The following is a 13,330-nucleotide window of genomic DNA, read 5'->3' on the forward strand; positions in this document are numbered from 1 at the left end:
AGAACCTTTCTCCTGCTCAGATATGTGTTTTCCTCCTGGTTGCAAGTTGTTGAGTGGCTGACATTTTCTGACCTGGCTGAAGATGTCACATACAGTCGTGCAACACTAAATAGTCATAGGAACGGCTATAGCCGTGTCTGTCACCTCATTGTATGGCATATTAGTTGGAATGGCAGTCAGGCCCCGACATATGTCACTCTGTGGTGTCTACCTGTGTCCCCACCCCCCATGTAGGTGCCTGCGTCTTGTTTCACATCCCGCTCGACATTGTTTGTTCAGGATAACCTGTGTGTGTGCACACAAACACTGCTATCCTGGTTCCCCATGACTGGTTCATAGTGTCCCTGTACTCACATGACACAGCCAGGGCCCACTTTACTAATTCATGGAGTCCTGTGGTCTACGTTGGATCTGTATTTCGTCTTCTTCACAGTGCTTTATATCAGCATTCACACTGCAAGTTTGATTTCAGGTTGCTAGTCCACAGTGTCTTGGGATTACTTGTATGCTTTAGTCCACACCTAAGTGCATTCTTCATAAAATTGTTTGTTATAAAATATTAGAAATATAATAATTCTTTATAAAATGTGTCGATATAAAGACTGCATACCGCTGCTAGTCTGCTTGCACCTTGCTTGTTAGCAGTAGCCTGTACTTACGTGTACTTAGCCAGGCTTGCGCCACATTGCATGTTCCCGGTACACTGCCCCCACGTGCCCACTTATAGGCTCCTTAGTGGCATACTGCTTTTTCAAGGTGTCCTGTATGCAGAAGCACGGTGCTAGCCTAGTTCCACATGGTCTGTACAGGCTCTACCTACAGGTGTATTTCTATGCTGGCACTCTGCCACGGAGCTTCCACCTTGTTTATTCATGGTGCCATTGTTCTCTCATCCACATCTGTGTATTGGGACACGCCTTTCCTTATTTGTCACATAATTTGGTACGTTGCATTGGTGTGAGTGTTCGTCACAAGGTTGCTTTGATTCCAACGGTATCACTATAAACCTTGTGATACTGTCTGCCTTGAACATTTTTCTTAAAACATCCTCCGCCCCCGACCCCACAAGCATTGTTGGATTGTTTTCCCTGTGCCATATTGTACCGCAGGACTGAACGCACATCTGTCTGCGCGCCCTGGCTTTGTGAGCAGTGGCTCTCAGTTGTATGTCTCTGGTCGCTGAAGCATGCGGTGCTGTAGGTCTGAGTGAGCCTTGTGTTTCCCAACCATCTTATGCGCTTTGTTCTGCATCCAGATATTGTGAACACCCCAAAGCCTGACGAGAAAGCCATCATGACCTACGTCTCCTGCTTCTACCATGCCTTTGCCGGAGCGGAACAGGTACAGTCGCGTCCTCAAAGTCAAGTGGACTTTATTGCACTTTTCCACCTGGGGACAACTTTCTGGGATGCGTTTTATCTCACACATGGTTTTAACCCCTTGTGCACAGATTTGGTGGCGCAGGGACCATACCACAGCTCAGATTGGGAGAAAGGTCGGCAGTATACTACATACCGAGAAATGTTTCTTAATTTAGACCCTGACAAAGATTTATCTACAAAATTAATGTATCTAACTTTAATAAGAACCAGAGCCCCATGCAGGTTTCTATAATATTGATTCTAAAATGAAATTAAACTCACAATCCTGAAATAAAACAATAAACAGAAGCACTGCACAATTTATCCATGTAATGGTTAAACAGATCTCCATGAAGGGTGCACCGTCCTGCCCAACCAGGACTCTTGGTTGGTCTTCTCGTGCTTTCATCTAGTAGACCCTTCAGATATCCATGAAGGGCGCACCGTCCTGCCCAACCAGGACTCTTGGTTGGTCTTCTCGTGCTTTCATCTAGTAGACCCTTCAGATCTCCATGAAAGGCGCACCGTCCTGCCAAACCAGGATTCTTGGTTGGGCTTCTCGTGCTTTCATCCAGAAGACCCTTCAGATCTCCATGAAAGGCGCACCGTCCTGCCCAACCAGGACTCTTGGTGGTTCTTCTTGTGCTTTCATCCAGTAGACCCTTCAGATCTCCATGAAAGGCACACCGACCTGCCCAACCAGGACATTTGGTTGGTCTTCTCATGCTTTGATCCAGTAGACCCTTCAGATCTCCATGAAAGGCGCACCGTCCTGCCCAACCAGGACTCTTGGTGGTTCTTCTTGTGCTTTAATCCAGTAGACCCTTCAGATCTCCATGAAAGGCACACCGTCCTGCCCAACCAGGACTCTTGGTTTGTCTTCTCGTGCTTTGATCCAGTAGACCCTTCAGATCTCCATGAAAGGCGCACCGTCCTGCCCAACCAGGACTCTTGGTGGTTCTTCTTGTGCTTTAATCCAGTAGACCCTTCAGATCTCCATGAAAGGCGCACCGTCCTGCCCAACCAGGACTCTTGGGTGGTCTACTGGTGCTTTCATCCAGTAGAGCCTTCAGGGAGAAACTGACACATAGAATTGAAACACTTGTGTACGAGTGTGATAAAATATCAATTCAATTCAAAATTAGGGTGGGCAATGCAGGCTGGTTGTTCTAATCTTTCTCTGGGTAGCACAGTTTGTCGCATCTTCTCTATTTCAGTTGCCCTGCACAGACCGGGAACCTACTAGCAAACCCTCGACATTAACCACACTCCTTTTTCTCCCTTTTTTAGGCTGAGACTGCGGCAAATAGGATCTGTAAAGTGTTGGCAGTGAACCAGGAAAATGAGAAACTGATGGAAGAGTATGAGAAACTGGCAAGCGAGGTAATGTCTGCCCGTCCGGGAAATCTGCACAATCTCAGTATTTCATTCCTCACCACCAGACAATATATTCGATGAGCACTCTGTGCAGGATGACATATGTTTCTAGAAAAAAACGACTGCAAAGAGGGGTCATGCAAGACTTTGTTGAGAACATAAGCATACGCAGGAGTTCGAAATTGGCAGTAACTGGAGCTATTTAGCTCCTGGTCTTAGCTAAGGGGAGCCTGGTTAGCTTGACACCAACAGCTTCTAGGAGCTACACTTGACTCCTCTGGCAAGTGGTGCCAAACACACATAGCTATGTGATATTAACTGTGTAGTTGGGGGAATGTGTTGACAGCAGAAATAAGGACACAACCAAGGTAAGTTTACCGGCACCATTGTTTTCGGACCGGCATACTACAGGCCTGCCTGCTGGAGCCGCCGTGCCCAACTCTGACCCTGCCGGGCACAGCGAACACGTTAGGCAGACCCTCACGGACCATGGGAAGGGGCTATGGGAATGGGTAACAACATTTTTCCGGTGCCTGACTTTCCAGGCCGCCAGGATTGTAATCACCCGGTGGCACCGGGAAGTCAGGTGCCAGTAAATATTTACAGGTCCGGCGGCAACCCTCCAGTAGTAGCGGCACGATTACCGCCAGACCCGTAATGAGGCTCAATGTCTGCATCTTGCGCTCATGTTACATTTGCTGCACACACTATGGGCTGACTCCTGGGGATGCTTTATACCCAGGTGCTGCTTTTAGCTCCTGGTCAACAAATCCAAATTTCCCAATAAAGATGGAGGTTCCCGGCACTCAGTAGGCCATCCTTGGTAGATTGTTTGCGTGCAGAGCCCTTGTGTTCATGGACAAGATAACTACTGGAGCAGTGAAGCCATGAAGAGTGAATGGAAATGAACCCCCACAGTGTCATCTGTGGCCCTGTCGGCTTGGAATGAGTGGGCAGCATTAAACTCTGTTGATTGAGCTTGCTGCATTAGTGGATACTGCAGTGAGTGCACATTCTATGAATAACAATGAAGATTGCCCAGGTTTACAGCACAGGGAGTCTTGATTCTATTAAAGACACAGAGGCAAGCATTATGCTTTTTGCCCTCTGTGAGGGTGGAGGGATGGGTCCAGAGATTGAATGATGCCCATGCGTCGGATGAATGGAGCGAATAAAATGGGTACAAATAAATCTGAAAGTAGTGTGTGCAGCCTGCAGATTTGTGACTTTTAAAAAAAAATCCTAAGCAGGAAGAAAGGGAGTCCATTTCTAACGAAATATGAACATTGGCTAAAGAGTCCTTTCCTCCCAATCTCTGAAGCTCACCAAAGGCTCCCACATGCCATCTTCTTCTGTGTGGGCATTCCGGGGACAGGGAAGCACGAAGGCAAAGTATTGGACAGCCCAAGTAGAGAGTTGGCAAACGTGCATGTAAATATGTGTCAAGACGTGCCTTCTGAAGAATGTCAAAGCTTGAATTGAGCTGAGGCCCGCCTCCAGTGCAAGGATTACTGTGGTCGAAGAATCATCATAAATATTGTTTGTTTCATGCTTTTCTGGGCCTGTCATTAAGGGGCCTCATTCTTATCACTGTTGTAGAACATGCTGGAATACATCCATGCGACTGCTTATTCTAATTTTCCATAGATCACCCTGAAGTCGCCATTGATTAACATAGGCCCAGATAACTGCACCATGCCAAGTATACCTAAACATTGTAAAACCCTGTGCATTCCCTGGTTTAAATGTCTACACTTAAAGGAGTAATTATAAATATTAGCGTTCTATTGAGAATAGATCTCATTCTTCTAGTTAGAATAAAGAGTACTGACTTTGCCGCAGATGTCCGCTCTCTGCTCCTCCCTGCTCCTGCTCGTACGCCAGCCACCCTGCCCCCCTTAATGTCTTCTGCCTGCTCTTTCTAGCTGTTGGAATGGATCCGCCGCACAATCCCCTGGTTGGAGAACCGCACCCCTGAGCAGACCATGAACGCAATGCAGAAGAAACTCGAGGACTTCCGTGACTACCGCCGTGTCCACAAGCCACCCCGGGTCCAGGAGAAGTGCCAGCTGGAGATCAACTTCAACACACTGCAGACCAAGCTGCGGCTCAGCAACAGGCCCGCCTTCATGCCCTCCGAGGGGAAGATGGTCTCTGTAAGTACAGTATGCGGATGGCAGTGTTTGAGCAGCGAGAACTTTAGTAGAATGGGTGTCTTCTATTTATGATACTGCACCCGCGCTCTTATCCCAGCCATTGGGCATATGACATACACACCTGCACACTTAATCCAGCCAAGGGGTGTCTGCATTCAACACCAGCATTCCTAACACAACAATGGGCCATCTTTATGTGTCTTTTGCTATACACCTGCACTTCTAGCCCTTCAATGGACCCCTAGGCTCCCTCTGCACCCTCAACTCTCTGGACTTTTGATAATGAACGCGCCAGGGATGTCCAAGACCACACGTGTGCTGATCTTGTGCCCTTGATTCCAGGATATTGCCAATGCATGGAAAGGACTGGAGCAGGTGGAGAAAGGGTATGAGGAGTGGCTGTTGACTGAGATCCGCAGACTGGAACGACTGGACCATTTGGCTGAGAAATTCAAGCAGAAGGCATCTCTGCATGAGTCCTGGACCAGAGGTACAAGGGGGAGTGGGCAAAAAGACTCAATCAAAATGTAGTGTTTTTGATTATGTGTCCCAATGGCTATACAAAGGTATTGGATCAAGCAACGTGGGAGTGGTCCTATCTCAGGGTTGTCTAACTCTGGGCATTGAGGGCCTGAATCCTGATGGGTTTTCAGGACATCCCTCATTCATATTCATGAGTAAAAATGTGCATACATTTAGAATCATTGTATGCAAATTTATCTCATGCATATTATTGAGGGGTATCCTAAAAACCTGGCATGGATCCGAGCCTTGAGGCAGAACTAAGTAGTGTGTTTTATTCTGTTGTTGGTATACAGGCCACTTGGCAAGGTCAAATGAGCATGCCGGTGATGCAGAAGGTATTGAGCAAGATCAGCTGACCCTCCGCAGTCTGTTGCTGGTGTAAAGGATAGTAAAGAAGTGCATCAGAGGGTGTTACATGGTCATGTGCGAATGCCTCAAACCTGCAAATCTTCATAAGGTTTTATGGAAGGTTCTGCAGCTATTAATGGAGTGATTTTCCAATTCCCCAGAACACTAAAATAGATGTAAAACTATGCATGCATACTGTCCACAGAGCGTAATACATATTTTAGTAATCTAGAAGATGTCCGTGTTTTTGCTGGGTGGCGCAGTGACAGGTAACAAAATGAACCGCTTGCACATGCCACAAATTCCATGCATGTCCTCCAGCATGCGAGTTTCATGCTGGCGGAAATGCAGTGGATTTCTGTGGCATCCAACTACTTTGGCACCTTCTGGAAAAAGGTAGATTTTGTGCCAATGCATATTAAATGCTTCTTGCCATGCATATGCGGCGGGAGGCAGTTACACATCTTTTCAGTGAAGGGTGTTAAAGTAGCATGTGAACCCCAGTCCACCCTGATGTACGTGTTACGTTTGCACGCTACAATGCCAGGCGGCTTTCTGTGGGTTTGGCAGAGACACTTGGGAGTATGTTTTTCATAGGGAATAACCCAAGATCGCGTAGACTACAGTGCCTTACGTCTGGGCGCCACTGACATGGAAGAGTGTGACAGGGCTAAAGAGGAGAGCTTAGTCATGGCTCGACTATTGTTGAGTTGCTAACAGCCAGGCACGTGGCAGACGTTTTTGGGGGGATTTGTGTGTGTATTTAGCATAAGGAGGCCAGAGATCTTAGAGGGGATTTGGTTAGTTGGTGGAAGAATGGACTGCGACTTAAACGCAAAACATGCTGCAACCCTGCACTCCCACCATTGGCCTATTGGAGACAGGTCCCATTTCACTAGCTGATGTTGCCGCCGTCAGTCCCTCTCTCTCTTTCTGTCACTCTCTCTCTCTCCCTCTCCGTCTTGGTCTCAAAAAGATACAGTGTACCCTATATGAAACAACTAAAGGACATACAAGTTAGCAGATTAGGGAAAGAGGGCAGTCTGGAAACGCCACTCATTACCATAAACTACCTGCCAAGGATTATGGAAGGCAAGAGCATTTGGTTCAGCGAAAGGGCTGCTTGAAATTTGAGGACCGCAGGTACCCATTTCATGATCCTTATTATATCGGTTGGCGGGTTTTGAGACGCCTTAAACATCACTCTAACATGCTCAGGTGCTGTCCTCAGTGACCTGCTGGGACTTTTGTGGAGTTTGTAAAGCGTTCTTCGACGGTCAGGCAGGGGCCAGAGTCCTGCTGGCTTCTCCCGGGGGTCAACCCTGCAGTTTCCCACAAGCTTCAAACTCCTCCCACAGGGCACACAGCGCCAGGTCAAAATTAAACTCCACCCACCGTCACTTAATACAAGCATTGACAAAGTCATCATTTTTGTCTTGTGTATAACTATTAGGCATTTTCCAGCCACTGCTATAAGGTGCCCAGGCAATCAGACCATTTTGCACCTGCTACCAACAATGGGCAGTTAATACCACTACGGTGGTGCCTTTCCTATGCCTACACAAAAGCTCAAACTGTTGGCATTGCCAATGCTTGTTCTCTTTGAATACAATCAGGCGACAATTCCATGCAACTTACCTCAACCATTATTAGATGCTATCATATTGAGTGATGTACCATCAGCCAAGACGGGAAGACTGCTGTTCACATTCTGAACCAATCAGAAATATGTAGAAAAAGAATCCGTGATGGGAGTCTCTACGAACTGGTCTGTACCAGAATAGGGATATTCCTCTGTGTGGGAATTGTAGGCTTGATGTAGGAATTTGAGTGTGTGGTCTAGGAGGGGCTTGAATATGAATGTTCTTCTGATGCGCGCAGAGCAAGCGTAGGTGAAATCTCACACTTGAGTCTTTCTTGCAGGCAAAGAAGAGTTGCTGACTCAAAAGGACTATGAGTCCGCGTCACTGATGGAGATCCGTGCCCTGATGCGCAAGCATGAGGCCTTTGAGAGCGACCTGGCCGCCCATCAGGACCGCGTTGAACAGATCGCTGCCATTGCTCAGGAACTCAAGTAAGCACCAGTACTAAAAGCCTGTTTATGCGCCTCAGACATGGAGCGAGGACAGGTCAGAGGCTGGGACATGCCTGGGCATGCCAGGTCAGAGGCTGGGACATGCCTGGGCATGCCAGGTCAGAGGCTGGGACATGCCTGGGCGGTATTCCACTTTACTTTTGGACGCCATGTGAGTGATAACCTAGAGTAAACAGGTACTAACCTTTTTAATTGATGTTCTGACATTTTCTTGAAAATAGCCAACAATGCAATAGCCCACATGTTCCTTTAAGTATATTCAGGCAGAGCATCCGTATGTTAGGTTAATAATAATCCATGTGCGCTGGAAGACAATTCCTGCTACTCACTAACCTTTCATTTTAGCTTATTCGCTCATTTGAATGCTTGTGTGATCTTGAGTGCTCTCGATCACGGGCAAGCAATGGTAAGGGGCTGCAAGTTAGGGCCATCTGGTGAGTTTTGTCAATTGCTTATATTGTGAGCGCCCCTGATATCCGTCGACTTCCCGCAGTGGGTTTAGACTAATTCATGGGGTTCTCATCAGTAAGAACGGAAGTGGGGGGGGGGGGGTGGGGAGGTAGAAGGAGCGGAGGCAGTGATTGAAGGGGGATGGAATAGGAACTCTATGGAAATAGTTTTCCAATGCTGCAGCACGCTTTTGCTTCTAGGGATTAGACCATGTTCTAATTGCAGGATCAAGGCTGTGAGGGGATTGTGTTGTCCATACTCTTAGTCTGAGATCATTTTGAGTATTCAAAAATGTTATTCAGATTACAAATGATGTGGTATGGCATTATACAACGTTTCACTGAAAAGCATTAGTAATAATAATTATGATGTCACTTATTTCTATAGCTCTTCATGCCGGATTCCATCCTCTTTGAAACGCTGTACTCAGTAATAACCTTAACAGAATCAATTCCAAACTCAATTTGGGACCCATATCTGAGACGAGTGCTTAACTCACTGAGCTATCCACCCAGAATTGTACAAACTGGCCTAATCTGACACCTGCTAGATTCTGCGCTAAACCCACACTGCCATAAATAGCACTGATAATTGATCCCCTTCTCACTAAAAGGCTAGGAATCCCTTGGCATTTAAGCTGATAGCCCTCTGAAAAATGACTTGTAACCATAGCTACCACATAGGCTTCCTCTTGCTGCCTACACAAATGGCGACCTGGCCTCGCAAGACAGGGGTAGCCCTTCTTCATACTAACCTCGACATATTCCGCAGGCAGAAGGAATCATCCCACCGCTTTCTTCAAGAAACCGTTCCTTGACATATGAAAAACAACCATCCCATCTGAATCTCCCTCTCGCTCTCTCTGTTGCCAAATTGACTGAATGATTGGTGTTGGAACAACTGACTGCTAAGCCAACTACTCCCACGGTTTGACAAGACCGTCTAGAGGAAGAAGCGGAGATGTAATAATTCATCCTACTAGACACTAGACAGTTACCAGCTCAGATAAGGGACTGCCTCACCAGGGCTGTACAGGACTGCTGGGTTATTTGGTCAGCTTCTGGCATGAATGCCATTTGTCCTTGAAGACCAAAGTATGAATGAACATGTCTGGAGCGCGTTTGCATGGCGATAGGTTGTTAGGTCCTAGCAAGTCATCTGGCAGATACAAAGGTAGGTCGTACACTTCAGTAGAAGGGACGTGTTTGCGCTGTTTTTAATGGGAGGTGATTAATGGTGGATTAGGCCAGAGAGGCAAGGATTGGTCCACTGCGCAGGTGCCAGAACTGAAATAGCTCTCTTTCCCTTTCGCTACCCGTGCAATCGAGGTACCTGCACAGGATCAAAAGGACCTGACGAGCGATTATGCCATAACTTGTATAGGGTAGAGTTCCAAATGGCCTGCATGCAAAACGCATGACACCTTCAATTGAGCTATTAGAGAGCGTTCCCATGCTCCTGTTACTGCCATGATGACTTCATACGACCTTGAGGGCTGAGGCGCATACAAGTCTTCCTTTATGCCTTTCAAAGACAAATGGAGAAAGCAGGAATGGCTTAACATATGTTCTTATAACTAGGCCTTCATCAAATGTGCTGCCTTCATTCTTGAAATGCCGAACATCTGGAGGGCAACTGCCCCTAGGTAATTTGGCCATAATGCAGATCCCTAGGGATTGTCAGTGCCACCCACCGCTTTCTGCTTTATAAGTGTTAAGCTTCAGCCGATGGCTGCCTAACCAGTTATATTTATATTTATTGGTTTCTTATAACGCGCTTAATACCGATACGAGTTTGGTGTCTAAGCGCGGATCCGCGGTTCGTACCCTTGTTGCTCTGCATGGTCTTGCTTCCAAGACCAGCACGTTGCCCCTGTGCTATCCTCTGTTCACATGGATCTCTGTCATACACAGTGTGCATCTGCCTGCTGTGAAATTCAGAAGCCATCCAATTTTCAACATGAGCTGTAGGTCAGTAGTGTGATGTAGCAATGTCCCGTAAGCCACACAACAATTAGCTACATCGCGCATGCTGTCCAACATCTTCACCCAGCTGCCAGAAGTGTGCTCGGCTATCCTACCCGCCATGAAATGCTACTTTTCCAGCATTGGAGCTTTCATAGATTCACATGCCTGTTCGGCTATTCCCCAATGTCAGGCTAGAAATCCCCACTAGATAAATTAAGTAGAATGTGTTTGTTAAGAGCTGCGCATTGAGCACTTTTCCACATTCAGCCGGGCTTGTTTTCGCCCTCGATCTCCTCTTCAGACTCCCTTAACGCCACTCCTATCAGCCATGTATAGTCAGAGCTGTGACTGCACACTGGTTTGAGGGAGACCTAGTACAAGCACACACTGCTGGTTGGGGATTTAGACAGCATAGTCTACAATGAGCTGCATGCATGTGTCAAGATTTGCCTAGGAACATGCAACTTTATCACACAGGCTCTTCTATGGTGTATCAAGTCTTGAAAGTAGTGTAGCCAATTGGGCAGGATCTCGAACGGACACATGCCAGGTGTGAAATAATCAATCAGTCTTCACCCTTAGGCTCACGTAACATTAGTCTGGTACTTGTAGTGCTATTGATAAACTGTACAGAAATGAGAAATGGCACGTGCTAACAATGCCAGGACTTAAGGAACATGGCTTGAGAGTGTTTTCTGAACACATGTGTATGACACGGAAGTGTGGCCGGAGTAGGTGGGTGTGGAAAGTGGGCAGTGGTTTGTCGGCATTACTGGCTTTAGTGCTTTTGCACGCACATCAGTGCTGTGATCTAGAATAGAAAACATGTCCCTGTCTATGTGTCCGATTGTATGTGGCTGTGCCGAAATCTTTCTATTTCGAAACTCCTGCTGCGCTCTGTTCTTTGCGCAATGGGAGTTCCGAAATGGATATCTCTCGCTCCTCCTGGCAATCCAGGGGACACCACTAGAGCCCCCATCTTCCCCCAAAACCCTCTTGGCCCCTTTGCCCTTTCCTCCAGCTCACCTTTATCTGGGGGACACTGCCAGAGCCCCTGCCACTCCCACCATTTTGCTAACCCCCTTGACCCACAACCATTCACTCTCAAGGCCATTTGCGACCCTCCCCAACCCGCTTACCGCTTCTCTCCAGCCCGCTTTTACTTTCTTCATTGCTTAATGGACCTTTGGATAAGTTATGTGGTAAGATGCATTGTACAAAGAAGAAAGCATAGAGTTTATATGGGACTTATATGGCACGACTCTAGGTATCGAGGAACAGAGCACGGAAGAGAAAAGGGAAAAGGGGGAGAATACAGAGTGAGAACCGACAGGGACAGCAGTGGGGTGGGGACGGGCAAAAGGACAAATAAAGGGTTTATTCCATGGGGCTAAATTCACATATATGTAGATCTCCAGAGCATATGTTCAAATTCTGTCAGGGTCCTTTCTACCTTTTATCCTTACAGTTGGTACAATAAGTACCATTTAGTTGGGTTGGGTTTTAGAACAAAGTCGAGTGAGATCAACACACAGGCCAGGCGCAAATTAGTTGACTTTACACTTTCTTATTAGGTGTATCTGTTTCAGGGGGTCTAACCAAATCCAACTCCCTCAGGGCCAGGAATGAGGGCAAAATAATGTGCTCTGTGTCAGGATAGTCATCCCTCGGGATGTGGTCAGTTCAACTTAAAGTTGCTGTCTCTCATGGAGGTTCAAAAGTGTTCAAAGTAAAACTTCTTCAGTTCTTGATAAGTCCGGGTTCTGATCTCCCCAGGTAGCTTAACTCAACAGAGCAGCTGTGAATATATGCAGGTGGATACAGACAACACATAAAGAACTCTTACAATGTCTATTGCAGCTTCTCTGCGTCCCTTCTTGTAAAGCCCCTGCCTCTGGTATGTGTAGCTTCCTGGGCAATGCTCTTGTGCTGCTAAGGGATCGTGGGAGGCATCCTTCTTCCGGGTCTCCAGTCTAGATTGGAGCCGTGAAAAAAATATCCATGAATCGGGCCGTTTGTCTCGAGGTTCCACAAAAGGGGATGAACTTGTAAACTTCTTACTTAAGGAAACTAGGAAAGTTGAGCTGAGAGCAGGACACTTCCCGGAGTAACCGCCGACCTAAGGGAATTGACTGCCACATCATTAAAGATGGCAGGATGTGAGGGCTCAAGCATTCACTGCATTGGGGTGTCCCCTCTAGAACCTCACCTTTTATTCAGCTACTGTGCTGTTTTTCCACCCTTCAGAAAAGTCTCTCAAGGCCTAATTCTTTTATTAGGCATTTCCCACTTAGCTTAGACCCAACCTTCTTTAATATAATAACTGCTGCCTTTGTGATTATATTAGAGTCTCTGCTTTACTGTCTCTTTGACAACACATACAGTCTCCAGGGCAGGGTCTCCAACAATCTCCACTTTGACCTTGTCTTGGACGGCCTGTTATCTTGACACATTTTCTACTGGACCACACCCCATATACACAGATAGATTGCATTTGTGGAATGAATGCAGGGAACATGTATTTTGGTGCTTAGCATGTTGAATAGAATGTCACTGAAACTGTATAGCCAGAAAGCAAAGATGGGGACAAGACAATTAACACAATTGAGACTTGGAAGATGACCACATGTTCCTTTTTCTTAAAGTGAGCTGGATTACCATGATGCTGCCTCCGTTAATGCCAGATGCCAGGCCATCTGCGACCAGTGGGACAGTCTGGGCACCCTGACCCAGAAGAGGAGAGACTCCTTGGAGGTAAGGGACCAAGGTCCTACACTATATGGGAAGCATGCAAGGTTTAAAAAAAAACAAGCAGATAAGAGTAGTGGGGTAGACTTCAGAAGAAGCCTAGTATCAAATCTCAGTGAAACCCAGTCACATTACATGAAGACACAAGCATTGAAAACAAGCCAAAGGTGTAGTTTAAAGACTTTATCAGAAGCGAGTACAGGGCTGATAGTAAAATATTGAGCCATTGATACTTTCAGCCAGACAGTAGCATGGTAGGGCCACAAGACATGCAGCATGCTCTTCTGTTGAAAGTAATTGCAT

At 46.8% G+C, this 13,330-nt stretch overlaps 1 protein-coding gene across 1 annotated transcript in view; it reads left to right on the forward strand.

The window, feature by feature from the left end:
* The window catches only part of ACTN3 (actinin alpha 3), a 155,173-nt gene that overhangs the window by 117,198 nt on the left and 24,645 nt on the right, over positions 1–13,330 (forward strand). The window contains exons 8-13 of the mRNA XM_069644784.1: positions 1,256–1,341; positions 2,652–2,744; positions 4,664–4,894; positions 5,237–5,384; positions 7,691–7,841; positions 12,925–13,033. Coding sequence (XP_069500885.1) covers positions 1,256–1,341; positions 2,652–2,744; positions 4,664–4,894; positions 5,237–5,384; positions 7,691–7,841; positions 12,925–13,033 — 818 coding nt within the window. The remainder of the gene's footprint in view (positions 1–1,255; positions 1,342–2,651; positions 2,745–4,663; positions 4,895–5,236; positions 5,385–7,690; positions 7,842–12,924; positions 13,034–13,330) is intronic.

This window comes from Ambystoma mexicanum, chromosome 2p (assembly GCF_040938575.1).
Source record: "Ambystoma mexicanum isolate Mex_15411 chromosome 2p, UKY_AmexF1_1, whole genome shotgun sequence".
NCBI classification, from domain to species: Eukaryota; Metazoa; Chordata; class Amphibia; order Caudata; family Ambystomatidae; genus Ambystoma; species Ambystoma mexicanum.